Source organism: Gambusia affinis, linkage group LG16 (genome assembly GCF_019740435.1).
Source record: "Gambusia affinis linkage group LG16, SWU_Gaff_1.0, whole genome shotgun sequence".
NCBI lineage: Eukaryota > Metazoa > Chordata > Actinopteri > Cyprinodontiformes > Poeciliidae > Gambusia > Gambusia affinis.
This window is the reverse complement of record NC_057883.1, coordinates 23933917-23945775: the sequence shown is the minus strand read 5'-3', so window position 1 is coordinate 23945775 and position 11859 is coordinate 23933917. Positions and strand designations below refer to the sequence as shown.

Below are 11859 nucleotides of genomic sequence, written 5' to 3'. Positions count from 1 at the left end.
CCATTCAAACCTGGAGCTATAAGCTTGATCAAATTTACTAAATTACTATTATTTCACCTGGTTTCAGTTAAAACGTGGCAATAATACTCCCAAAATTGTTGTCTGTTTATGATTTTTCTAAATTAAAGAGATTACTAAAAGAGTGAGAACATTATTACCAAGATTTTGTTTTCTGCCCTGCAGTTTTATGCCCACGTGTATTTACATATTTAATTTATTCCATTTATTTTTACACAAGTTTGGATATTTTACACCTGGATCTTTGGTTGTATTGCTCTCTGTCGCCCCCTTCTGTGCACTTGGCGTGATGACGTTCTCACAACTAAAACGACAGAAAAAGTCTTTAGCAACTGAAGCCCTCTGGCGCCACCTGCTGCTCGAAAATTCACAACTGCGCCACAACAACCATTCAATTACACATTATTACAAAAACAGCATCAAGTAAACTCTGTCTACAGTTTGTAAAAACTGGAGGAACTTCACGATAAGGAGGAAATATTCTAATGGGAAATAACAAAAGCAAATTAATATAAGAGGTACTGGAAAAAATATGTATAATTTCTACAATTTTGTTTGATCAAACAAAACAAATTAATCAAAATAACATGTAAAATTATTTGAAAGTATTTGATACACTGGTGATTTTTTAAATTTTCCTACTTCCAAAGAATAAAGAGCTCTATAATTTTCATCGTAGGTTCATCTACCTTGAGACAGAATCTAAAAATCAATCCAGAAAAATCACATTATGATTTTTATTACCTAAATTTTTATGACCTAAATATGACAAGTTTATTTTAATTCAATAAACTTGAATTCAATAAAATTATTTGCAATAATTTTATTACAAATTACTGCAATAAAATGCAACAGTTTGCATTTTATTGCAGTAAAAATTAATTGATACATTAGAAAAGTACAACTTGGAACAGGATCCTTTGATTGGAGAGTTTCCTGTAGTTCTGGACCCGGTTTATCTGCAGATCGGGTTCTGGATCTTCTGCTCCAGAAGATGGAATTAAATCCAGGAATATTTAACGCTGCAGACTTGAGCCTGAGGTGGAGGCTCATCACCCTGAACATCCAGCCACGGATAAAACAAACACACGGCCTAGTCAAAGTCTAGACTTTTCATGTATTTGACCATAAAGGTTTGAAAAAGGATATTTACAGATGCGCTCTGTCTAATCTGACTGAACTTCTGCTATTTTGCAAAGAAGAAGAGAAAAAGGCTTCAATCCAGAACCACATTGACCCTCCAATTTTATCCATGGTGGGCTGGAAAACAATGCATGCCGCACTTTTAAGTTAATCAATTTAATCTCACAGTTATGACAATTTCTAATAGTTAGAGTTTGAGTGTGAATACTTTTATAAGGTATTATTTTCAGATCTGTGTCTAGTATGTGTTCATAACCGTGTAGTTTTCTTCTTTTTGCCTTCTCTATTTTCCATAACTGCACAGTCTGCATTTAATTTATTTTATTATCGCTTATGTTTAAAGTGTATCAGTGTGTTTCCACTCTACTGCTGATACATCAGGATTTCCCCTCTGAGACACAAATCTAGGATTTTATTCTAAACAATACAACGGATTAATATTTTCAAAAGGATTTTTATTTTAAGCTTCCTAATTTTACACTTTTTCCTTTTTCCGGGGTCCATTTTTAACTGACCGTTATTCAGCAGCAGAAGCCATGTTTTTGGGAGTGACATCATGTTTTGTCGCTGGTGCTGCATTGGTTTGCCCCCACATGAAGCCCTGCGTCAGATTATTGCAGCGGGGTGTGAACGTAAGAGGGGAGCGTCACGCTGGAAACAAATACCAAAATAAAGATCACGTGTTGGCTCGAGTTTCTCTTTTTTCTTTAATGGTTGGAGAGAAATACCGCCATCTGCTGGACGGCAGAGATATGGCAAAAATACGAGAGCCTCCGGACTAAACCATTCACCAAACCAGCGGAAACTAAAATAGAGTTAAAGTTTATTTTTAGGTAACATTGTGGTATATTTTTAAAATATAAATGAAAACAGTCTAGATGAGTAAACGTTGAAGCAATAATTTTGAGAGGCTTTTTGTTTTGGCGTGTCTTGGCCCCCGCATCCTGAGTGAAAGTGGTTCGGTCCAATAGTGAAGGCGAAGCTGCAAAAAAGAACGATTTGTTTTCAAGGAGAGGAAGAAGCGTCGCCGACATTCAGTGCGGCTGCATCGCTTCAAACAGAAACGGTTTGAACATTTCTAACTGCTCGCTGCTCTGCCGGCCCGCCATGGCTCTGTGCGGGGGTGTCGGAGCCATGGCTTTACCCAGCGAGCTCATCGTCCACATCTTCTCCTTTCTGTCCGACCGGGACAAGCTGCGGGCCTCGGCCGTGTGTTCCCGCTGGAGGGAGTGCCTGTTTTACCCCGCGCTGTGGACCGAGCTCAAACTGCGGATAGGCGGCTGTAACGGCTCCGGCTCCGATGAGACGGCCAAGCTGGAGTTCCTCATGCGGAAGTTCGGCTCCTTCGTGCGGGAGCTGCAGCTGGAGCTGGCGCCGGTGGAGGGGAACCTCAGCCCGCTGAGCAACGACCCGACGGCCGCCAGGATGGAGCAGCCTCCCGGCGGCCAGGAGGCGCACCAGCGGTGGAGGGACGCCATGGCCACCTACTTGGACCAGGTGTTGTGTGTGTTCACCGGCATCCGCAACAATAGGTAACATAAAACCGCAGTTTCAGAGAGATGTGTGCTGCTTTGTGTTACATCCTGAAAACTACCTGACATTTGTTCATCGCTCAACGTTTTGAGCTTTTAGTGTAAACAAACCCAGGCTTTAGAGAGTTACGTAATCATGTCATGTCTGTGCGGAGGGCAGTGAAGTTGGCTTCCGATTCGTAGCAGAGGTAAATGGCTGTTTCACAGTTTTTAGGAAGTCAGATATCTATTTTAGATCAGCGCTGTTTAAATTGAACCTGGACTAGAAAGTTTCATACTGTACTAAATATCCATATCAATCTAAAATAAATAAATAAATAAAAACCTATAATGTCATTTTATTAACACTTCACCGAGCTGGATGTAGCTTTTTTGACTTTAATGGGATTAAATTAGGATGAGGTGTTAAATCTTTTATTTTCTGTTGAATGTAAAACTACTCCCTCCATCAAGGAGCCGGATGCACATTTTGGTAATCTTTCATATGTTTTCATAATCAGCAGGTCAGAAACCGAACCTGAATTATTTGACAGTGATGCAGATTCTTTAAAATCGACTTTATGAGGACATAACTTATAACTGATTGTAATTATTTCCAAAGAGTATGATGTCTAAAATGTTTGCTTAGACTGGATAAAGTGACATTTTTATTTATTTATTAATCAAATATTAATTATTAATTTAATTAATTTATTGCTTTTTAAGGGGGAGTTAACCATTCATTATCTGTCCTGAATCCCAATATTTTCCCTGCTGACATGTTTTAAATGACAATAACCACAATAATGTCCAGTTTAAAATGTTCCTTTAGATTACATTTGACGTGACCGTTAATTGTCAGCGTAAAAGGATAAAATATTTCTCTACTTAATCCAATTATTATTTCATATTATTAATGTGTTTTCTGGAATCTTCAACAATACAACCAGTTTCTAGATTTTTAACCAGAGCCAATCTCCATCCTGCTCATTTAAAATCAGTGAAATATCCCTTTAATGAAGCCGTGAATCAGACACCAACTTCAGAATCGTTGACAGCATTCATCTCATCAGCAGTCCTGCCTCTGCTGGGTCTGTTGGTGTGAAGAGGTGTGTGTGTGTGTGTGTGTGTGTGTGTGTGTGTGTGTGTGTGTGTGTGTTTGTGTGTGTGTGTGTGTGTCTTTGTTTGTGTGCGCGTGTTAGAACCAGCAGGTACAATGCAACGTTGCAGAGAGCCTTTGTTGCCTCTGACCTGCTGATATCAGCACACACACACACACACACACACACACTCACACACACATTGACTCTTGACATGGAGACGTGTTGGTCCTGATGAGCTGCTGTGGGTTAGGATCCACCTGAGCAGATCACAGATAATCTGGATGAATAATCTGCAGAAACTTTCCGTTTCATCTCAACATCTTCTCCTATGTTCTCTTTCAGGCTCTGCAGGACTTTCTAGCAAAAACAAGGCCCCCATTCAGACCTGCTTACTTTGTCTAGGCCACGCCAACTTCTGTTCTGTTGTTCTGCTTTTGTTTTGTTGTTTAGCAGCTTCTGTTTATCGATTATCTGCATTTTTAAACCTGAACGCTTCAAACTAATCACTGGATGTTATTCTTTTACAGTAGGATGGCCTAGTTAAAGTATTTGATGATCAAACATGGCTGTCTTACAGGTATCTTATATCGAAAGAGGCATCAGTTGGCTTAGTTGACCTTTGACCTCCCCAGTTTGATTTGGACTAATTGTTTTTTATCTCTTATTCTATGAATTAAAATGGTTTAAGAGAAAAAATGTTTTTTTAATGAACATTTTAGTTTTGAACCCACCAGTGAATGAATGAATCACAGATTATTGTTAAACTGCATTAAAGTCGATTTCGTTGCCTGATGCATTTATGGACCAGAAACTGTGGGACTTCTTAGGTTTGAAGCTGAGAGTAAAGCAGATTCTCAGTTGATCTCCGATCCGATCCGGTTCCAGCTGATGGGTCCATCTCTGGCCCATTTCTAGACAACCTGTTTGCTGCTTCCTGGTTTCACAATCTAGAAAACAAAATCTACGTCGGCAGCTGCTCAGGAAGCGGCGCTCTGCCTGGTGGGCAGCCGTCTTCCAGATGCCGTCATGGGAGACGTAAACATTGTGTAGAAGTGAATGTCCTCTGATGCCCTTTGACCTTTGCTGCAGCTCACATTGAAGAGCTGAACAAAGTGACACATTATTTCATGTTGACATCTTAATGAGTCATAATTACTGTGTAGTTTAGTTTGGAAACATCGACGCTGCGTCTCGCTTCTGACCGACTGTTTGCTGCCGTAACGCAGACAGAACAGACCAGGCGGTAAACCAGGCGGTAAACTGATCCTCCACCTGTTTCCCACCAACATGACGACTGGTTTTTGTCTTGTTCTCTGCAGAAACCTGCAGAAGCTGAGTCTGTACGGAGACACCTTCATCCTGCAGCAGGACGGACCGCTGGACATGTCCAGCCTGCAGCAGGTCCACCAGGGGGAGAAGAAGATTAACGAGTAAGAGCAGAGCGGCCGCCATGTTGGCAGCAATATTTAACTAAGTACAGGCGGTAAACCAGGCGGTAAACCAGGCGGTGGAGCTCCGGTCCTCTCCTCCAGGACTCAGTCATGTCCTGCTTTGACTAGGCCGCTGCAGCAGCTTGGTTTTTGTTGTGATCAGACGAAGCTTCAGTTCAGGGTTTCCCCAGAAATACTTTACGTTTGGTGGTGGGGGGGGCAAGAAGTTTGGGCCCCATGACAAAAAATGAAATTGGGCCCCTGCTGATGTCGTTGCTCAGTCTGGAGCCGGTCTGACCCATAGAACCGGTTCCCAGTACTAGAACAATATTTACTATGTTTCTGTAAATTCAGTTGGTTTTCTGTGTTTTGCATCTGATCAGCTGATACTAAAGCTCAGATATTGATATCAATATCAGAAGTCAAAGAAGTAGATCAGTGCTGTGATTAATTAACAATTAATTGATAAATCGTTAACTGGAGCATACAGACTTGAAATAGGCCATTTATTGAAAGAACAACACACCTAGAGCCGCCACTAAACCAAAACTGTACAAAACATTTACATTTAGCATTTAAGATGAGAGAAACTGTTATTGTTTTTAATCTGCAGAATGTGTCGGGTTTTGAAATCGATTAATAATAGAATAATTGATTAGTGAAGTAATGGTTGCTGATTTGAAGTGACCTCTGACCTGCAGGGTCCAGCAGCTGTTCATGGAGCTGCTGTCCAACAGCCGTCAGCTGCGCTGGCTGTCGTGCAGCTTCATGCTGGGTGTGGCGACGTCCTGCTCCCTCTCCTGCCTCTCCAACCCTGCAGCCGAGACGCTGCAGCACCTCAGCTTACTGGACCACCAGCTGGGTCAGTATTCGTCCGGTTCTGACGGCTGCAGAGCTGGATCGGGTCTGAGCGGCGTGCTGACCGTCTCACCTGTTCTCCGCAGGCCCCCTGGTCTCCCCCTCAGAGCTGGACCGGCTCTCCAACCTTCACTCTCTTGCTCTGGATTTCTGCGACTTCACGCCGGAGCTCTGTGGTCTGCTGGCATCGCCACGACGAGCTCCCCTCCACCGCCTGTCGCTGCTGCTCAACGGCGCCGCCCTGGAGTTCAAATCGCTGGAGGGCACGGCCACAGAGGACGACTGGAAGGCGCTGGTAAGTCGGCGGCGCAGCAGCTGTTGCTGTTGACTCCAGCCGGTTCTGACGGAGGCTCCCTGACGCTGCAGGTCCGGGTCAGCGCCAACCTGCGCGTTTACATGATGGCTCTGGAGGTGGACAGCTCGGAGCTGCTCCGCGTCCTGAAGCCCAGCCTTCCTCTGGAGCGCCTCCACCTGGACAGCTACAGCACGCTGGTGACGGACGGCGCCCTGGAGCTCATCTCCCAGCAGTACAACAGAACCCTGACCCACTTCCTGCTGCTGAGGGACGGGCCCGGCTTCCCCGACCTCAGCGTCAACCGCAACGAGGACCCACTGGTGCTGCTGGCGTGGCGCTGCACCCAGCTGGCCGTCCTGGTGATCCATGGTGAGTTCAGGGACCGTCAGCAGGTTCCACAACCTCTGCTTCAAACTTTACCAGGGAATAGAAATGATTTGTTCCGAGTATTTACACTGTTTTAAGGTTATTGATCAGTTATTGCTGGTATTGAAAACTAAAACCTCACTGATACTTTATGAAACATTCAGTTTTGAGGTTTATTATATGGATTAACTGATGATTAATAAAAATAATCCTCAAAAAGTGAACGTTTGTGTTTAGGTTGAAAAACGGAGCAGAGATTTTAAATTTCTCCTGAAAAATTCTGAATTCAGACATGAAACTGTGTAGAACCCGGTTCCTGGTGGTTCTGGTCCGTGTTGGTCCTCCAGTGTCCTGACCCCCCCTCTCCGTCTCCTAGGTTACACCGTGTGGTCCCATAACCTGGTGGCCATCTCCCGCCTGCGCGGCTCCAGCCTGCGCGTCCTCACCGTCTCTGAGGAGAGCGTGGACTTCGACCCGGACCAGTCCCTCTACGTGGAGGGCGACCCGGTCCACAACCTGGTGAAGGAAGTTTCTCTGGGCCTCGGCCGCGTCTGGCGCCCCTGCCTTGACTCCGCCGTGGTTCTGTCTGAACCCACCCAACACTTCCACCGCGAGCTGCGCGCCTTCAGCGCCGGCATGTAGCGGCGCCGGACGGACCAGACCAGCTGGAAACACAGCAGACCTGAGTAAACCATGCAGAACTCACAGGATCGGCTTTTATTTTAGTTTTTATTTCTGATCATTAAATTTGCTTCAGTCTTTTTTTTATTTTTTATTTAGAAATTGGAACAAATTCCTTCATAAAACCAGATTTTAACTAGTCAGTTGAAATGACTTTGTTCAGTCTGGGCTCATCTAGTCAGGTCTGATCCGGTCTGATCTAATCTGTGCTCGACTGATCCGGTCTGGTCTGATCGACTGATCCGGTCTGGTCTGATCGACTGATCCGGTCTGGTCTGATCTGTGCTCGACTGATCCGGTCTGGTCTGATCTGTGCTCGACTGATCCGGTCTGGTCTGATCTGTGCTCAGCTGATCTGGTCTGGCCCACAGTGGGATCAGTTCTTATTCCAACACCCTAACACCCTGCAGAGCCTCTGTGTGATGTAACTCTGATCCCTGTTAGTTTTTTGCCCCCCCCCTGTGTGTTCTCTGTTTGTTTACTTCGTGGTGACCTTTCACCCCCCCCATGTGTTTGAACACAGATGCGTTGTAATCCTGCTCAGATGCAGCAGGTTGGTGATGGAGGCCGACTGCTGCAGCTGCTTTTTGTTTCAGGTGGGGGTGTTATGTTTTATGATCTGACTGGTTATTGAATGTGTTATTTTTTGGTATTTTAAGGTCAGAGGTCATTTCTTAGGGCGTGTCAGGCGGTGTTACAGAGAGTTTTGTTACTTCCTGGTGAGCCTCCAGCTGATCAGAACCATCCGATGTTCTGATTTTACCTTTCACAGCCGGCTGACTCCAGATCTCGTTTTATTCTTGACGAGTCGAGTTCCCGGCGTGTAAAACTGTTTGGACCGGAGCAGCCGCTGGGTTCTGCAGGCCCGGTTCTGAAGAGCTGGAACGCTGAATGTAAACTGGGCTGGGCTTCATGCGTCACAGATTCCTTCCTTTATTTTTTCTGGAACCTGCAGCACATTAATGGTTCTGGTTGCGCCACCTCAGGGTTCGGGTCGGGTCGGCCTGCGGCGTCGCTCTGATGCTGATGAGTGGGATGTGCAAAACAATCACTTTTCTTTTCCTTTTATGTCACAGTTGCCTTGGAAACGGCTCCACGTTCTCCAGTGTAGTAGATTAGATGTCGTGCATCTGGCCATCAGACCGGACCCTTTGGCCCGGTCCGGTCCGTTCCGAGGCCCAAAGAACCTAATCATACATTTGTTTTCAACGATTAAGGTTGACGGAGAGACTCTGACGGCGGGACGTTCTCCTCCAGATGTCTTCAGACTGCAGAGATCCAAACCTGGTTCTGAACTTCCAGAACTTTACCGGCTGCAGAAAAGCCCCGGCGCCAGCAGCAACTGGGTCGTGGTTGCCATGGTTTCCAGCTTGGTCTGGTACCTAGACTGAACGGAGCACTGCACACTGACGGCTCAGGATGGTTGCCATGGTGCTCTGGTATCAGCTGGGTGAAAGAGGTCAGAGGTCAGAGGTCAGGGTCTTTTCCTCTCCGTCTTGTAAGAATCTGATTTTTGCAGCTTCACTTTCGCTTCCTGCTGCGGTCGGCTCAGACAGGAAGTCAGACTGAGTGAAAATCAGTTCCTGTTGTTCTGTGGGAACAGATCAGCGCCGACAGCCCGACTCGGCCCGGTCCGACCGGTTCTGGGACCAGCACACGGCAGCACAAAGTATTCTGAAAGGAGAATTCTTGTGGAGTTCCGCAGGGCTCACAGCTCGGTCCTTTGGGTTTGGCGGTTCTGGTTCTGGTCGGTCTGCTCCGATCCAAACTGCTGTGTGCCTGTAAAGTTAGATTAATCACTTTTTGCAGTTTTCTGGTGCATCCAGTGGGAGTGTGTTTATGTGATGCGTGGCTGAGAGGAGACCTGTGTGTGTGATGAAAGCAGGAAGCGTTGCCATGGCAACAGGAACGGTTGGTTCTCAGGACGCGAAACTGAACCGATCTCAGGCCTGTGAGTTACTCCGACCCGGTTCTGTTCTGAGGAACAACCTTCACTCACGCCTCAGTGTCGCCCCCTGGTGGCGGTTTCCTCTTCCTGCTCTCTGGAACGGGTCGGTTCTGGAACGGGTCAGTTCGGGATTTCACAGGGGAACAAACCAAAGCGGAGCAGGAAGTGGAGGCGTGGCCAAGCCGAGTTCTTACCTCTGATTGGCTCTCAGGGTCTCACCGTCTTCTCTCCCTGTTTCTCTGTGGGGAGCAAGGCAGTGTGAACCGTAGGGGTCATGGGGTCATGGGGTCACGGGTTCTGGCTCCATGAAGCTGTAAACTGATTTAGCTGCTAGGAAAGAACATTCCACATGAAGGACGGGGGGCTCCTTCCATCAGTGTGCATAGAAAATGATATCCATAGACAGAAGATGCTCGCTGTATTTTTTAACCTGAGTTGTGTGTTTGTGCAGCAGGTGGCGCTGTTCAGAGACGATGCATCTTCCTCCGTTAGATCAGCTGATTTCACGTTTCCATCCAGACTGGGGGGGTTGTCGTTCTGACACGTTGACCTGTTAAACTGATCCAGGAGTTATTATGCGATCGTTACCGCGGTTACAGTCGACTCTGTCCTGTGTGTTACATGAAGCAGAAGTCAGGCGGGTGTGGCGTTGTCCAATCAGAGAGCTGGCCTCTAACGCGCTGTGTCCCTCTGCTGGACCCGCTCAGCTCAGAACCAAAGTAGCAGACGGTTGGATCTGCAGGGACGCCAGCTTTTTAAGTTTCCCGTCTCTTATCTCGGATTCCTTTAGCTTGAAGCTGAACCGGCTCCTCCTACCAGAAGCTCAGGTCAGAAGCAGCGTGCAGAGAGCTGGACTCATGCAGGAATATAAATGTGACAAAACACTGGATGTGCAGCAGAGGAGCTCCTCATGCGACCCGATGCTCTGGAGCGTTGACCCCACCAGCGGTTCTGGTGAAACTCCTCTGGACGTTAAAGGAAGTCAGAGATCAGATCTGCTTCTGGCTGCTGAACCAAGAAACGTCCGATCAGGCGGCCAGGCCGGCCTGCTGCCCAGTCCAGCATCACAACTATGCAAGAGGAATGCATTTAATCCAAACTTTATTTTTCTGTTTTTATATTTGCTTTCCATTTTCTCGCCGTCACAGAGCAGCAGTGATAGATGTGAACTAAGAGATCGTGCAATGACAATACTTGGCCTTATGATGATGATTTCTGAGATCTTGTAATCATTTTAGTCTGAAGATGTTTTGAAGTGTGACCAGCCAACCCGGCGGCGGCAGCGGGTCGCTCTTGGTCTCCGTGAGACCGGCTAGACGGCCCCCGGTTCTATCGTGGTACGAATGTTGTGCATTTGTTTCAGATCAGGACAGTTTGCAATAACAGCAGTTTTACAAGTGGCCACAAGGGGCAATGTTGACGGCGCCCGGCTGCGCCTTTAGAAAACCATAGAGGAAGAAATAGAAACTATATAAAGAGATGAATATATATGAAGTGCATATTTGTAACGGTATCAGCGACTCATCGTGGTGTTTCCTCTTATGCAACTCTTGTCCGGGTTCAGATTCTGAACATGAAGTTGATTCTAAAACCACGCAGACTTTGTACATCAGACCCCATGTTGTTGTTGTTTTGGCTTTTATTTTTGCAGAAATGGTTTTACTCTGAGTGTAACTTCCTGTGTGACTGTTTGCTGATGTAAGTGCTGGGTTTCTCCTTCCTCCTCCAAGCAGAGACTCAGACCTCCTGACCCCCGACCTCCAGAACACACAGCTGGACCCGCCTCACACACAAATCCATCCGGTCCCTCTGGAATCTGCACAGATCAAACTTTGAGCTCCAACGAATGAATCCGACCTGAGAAGGGCTGGTTTCAGCGGGGGGTCAGGGGTCGTCTCTCCCTGCAGGAGGGTGGGGTTTTATTGGGGAGGCGAGGGGGCAGCAGGACCTCTGAACTGACCGGGACGGAGCAGAATGGACGGTCGGCCTGCTGACTGTTGATTGGAAATGATGCTGAATGAATGCTTCTCTTCTTTTAGTCAGTCAATAAAAACATTAAAAAGTCACTTTGCTCTGTTTGTCTTTAAATCCTGGATAGAAACAAAAGTTTCACTTTGTTCATCTGCAGATGATGCAGTTTATAGTTTGATAAGCAGTCGGATCCAGTTCTTGTCCAGAAATAAACAGAACCAAGATGGACTCTGAGTTTCAGTTTCTGAAATTCAGAATCTGGATTTCTATCATTAATCTGATCTGGTCTGATTTCTGTTGACCCTCCTGCCAGAACTTTGTGTTTCCACAGAAAAGACGGTAAAAACTGGAGAAATGACTGAATTACAAAAACTTTGAGAAAAACTACAAACTGATACAAATTAGACAAAAAAAATTTAATACTGCAAACTTAGTCACTCAGTGACCTCAGAGTCATTTTTCCTCTTGAAGAAATGAACTCTTGTTTTCCAGGTTTGTCTCTGAATTCAAACTACAGCAGAACAAATTTCCAACT

At 46.0% G+C, this 11859-nt stretch overlaps 1 protein-coding gene across 1 annotated transcript; it reads left to right on the top strand.

Annotated features, from left to right (window-relative positions):
• The first annotated feature begins 2093 nt into the window (after positions 1-2093).
• LOC122846451 (F-box only protein 33) lies at positions 2094-11419 on the top strand. Its single transcript, XM_044143435.1, has 6 exons — positions 2094-2693; positions 5095-5205; positions 5907-6067; positions 6150-6358; positions 6430-6727; positions 7101-11419. Exons 1-6 carry the CDS (start codon positions 2269-2271, stop codon positions 7364-7366), a joined length of 1470 nt encoding a protein of 489 aa, XP_043999370.1. The 5' UTR covers positions 2094-2268; the 3' UTR covers positions 7367-11419.
• Positions 11420-11859: the final 440 nt, after the last annotated feature.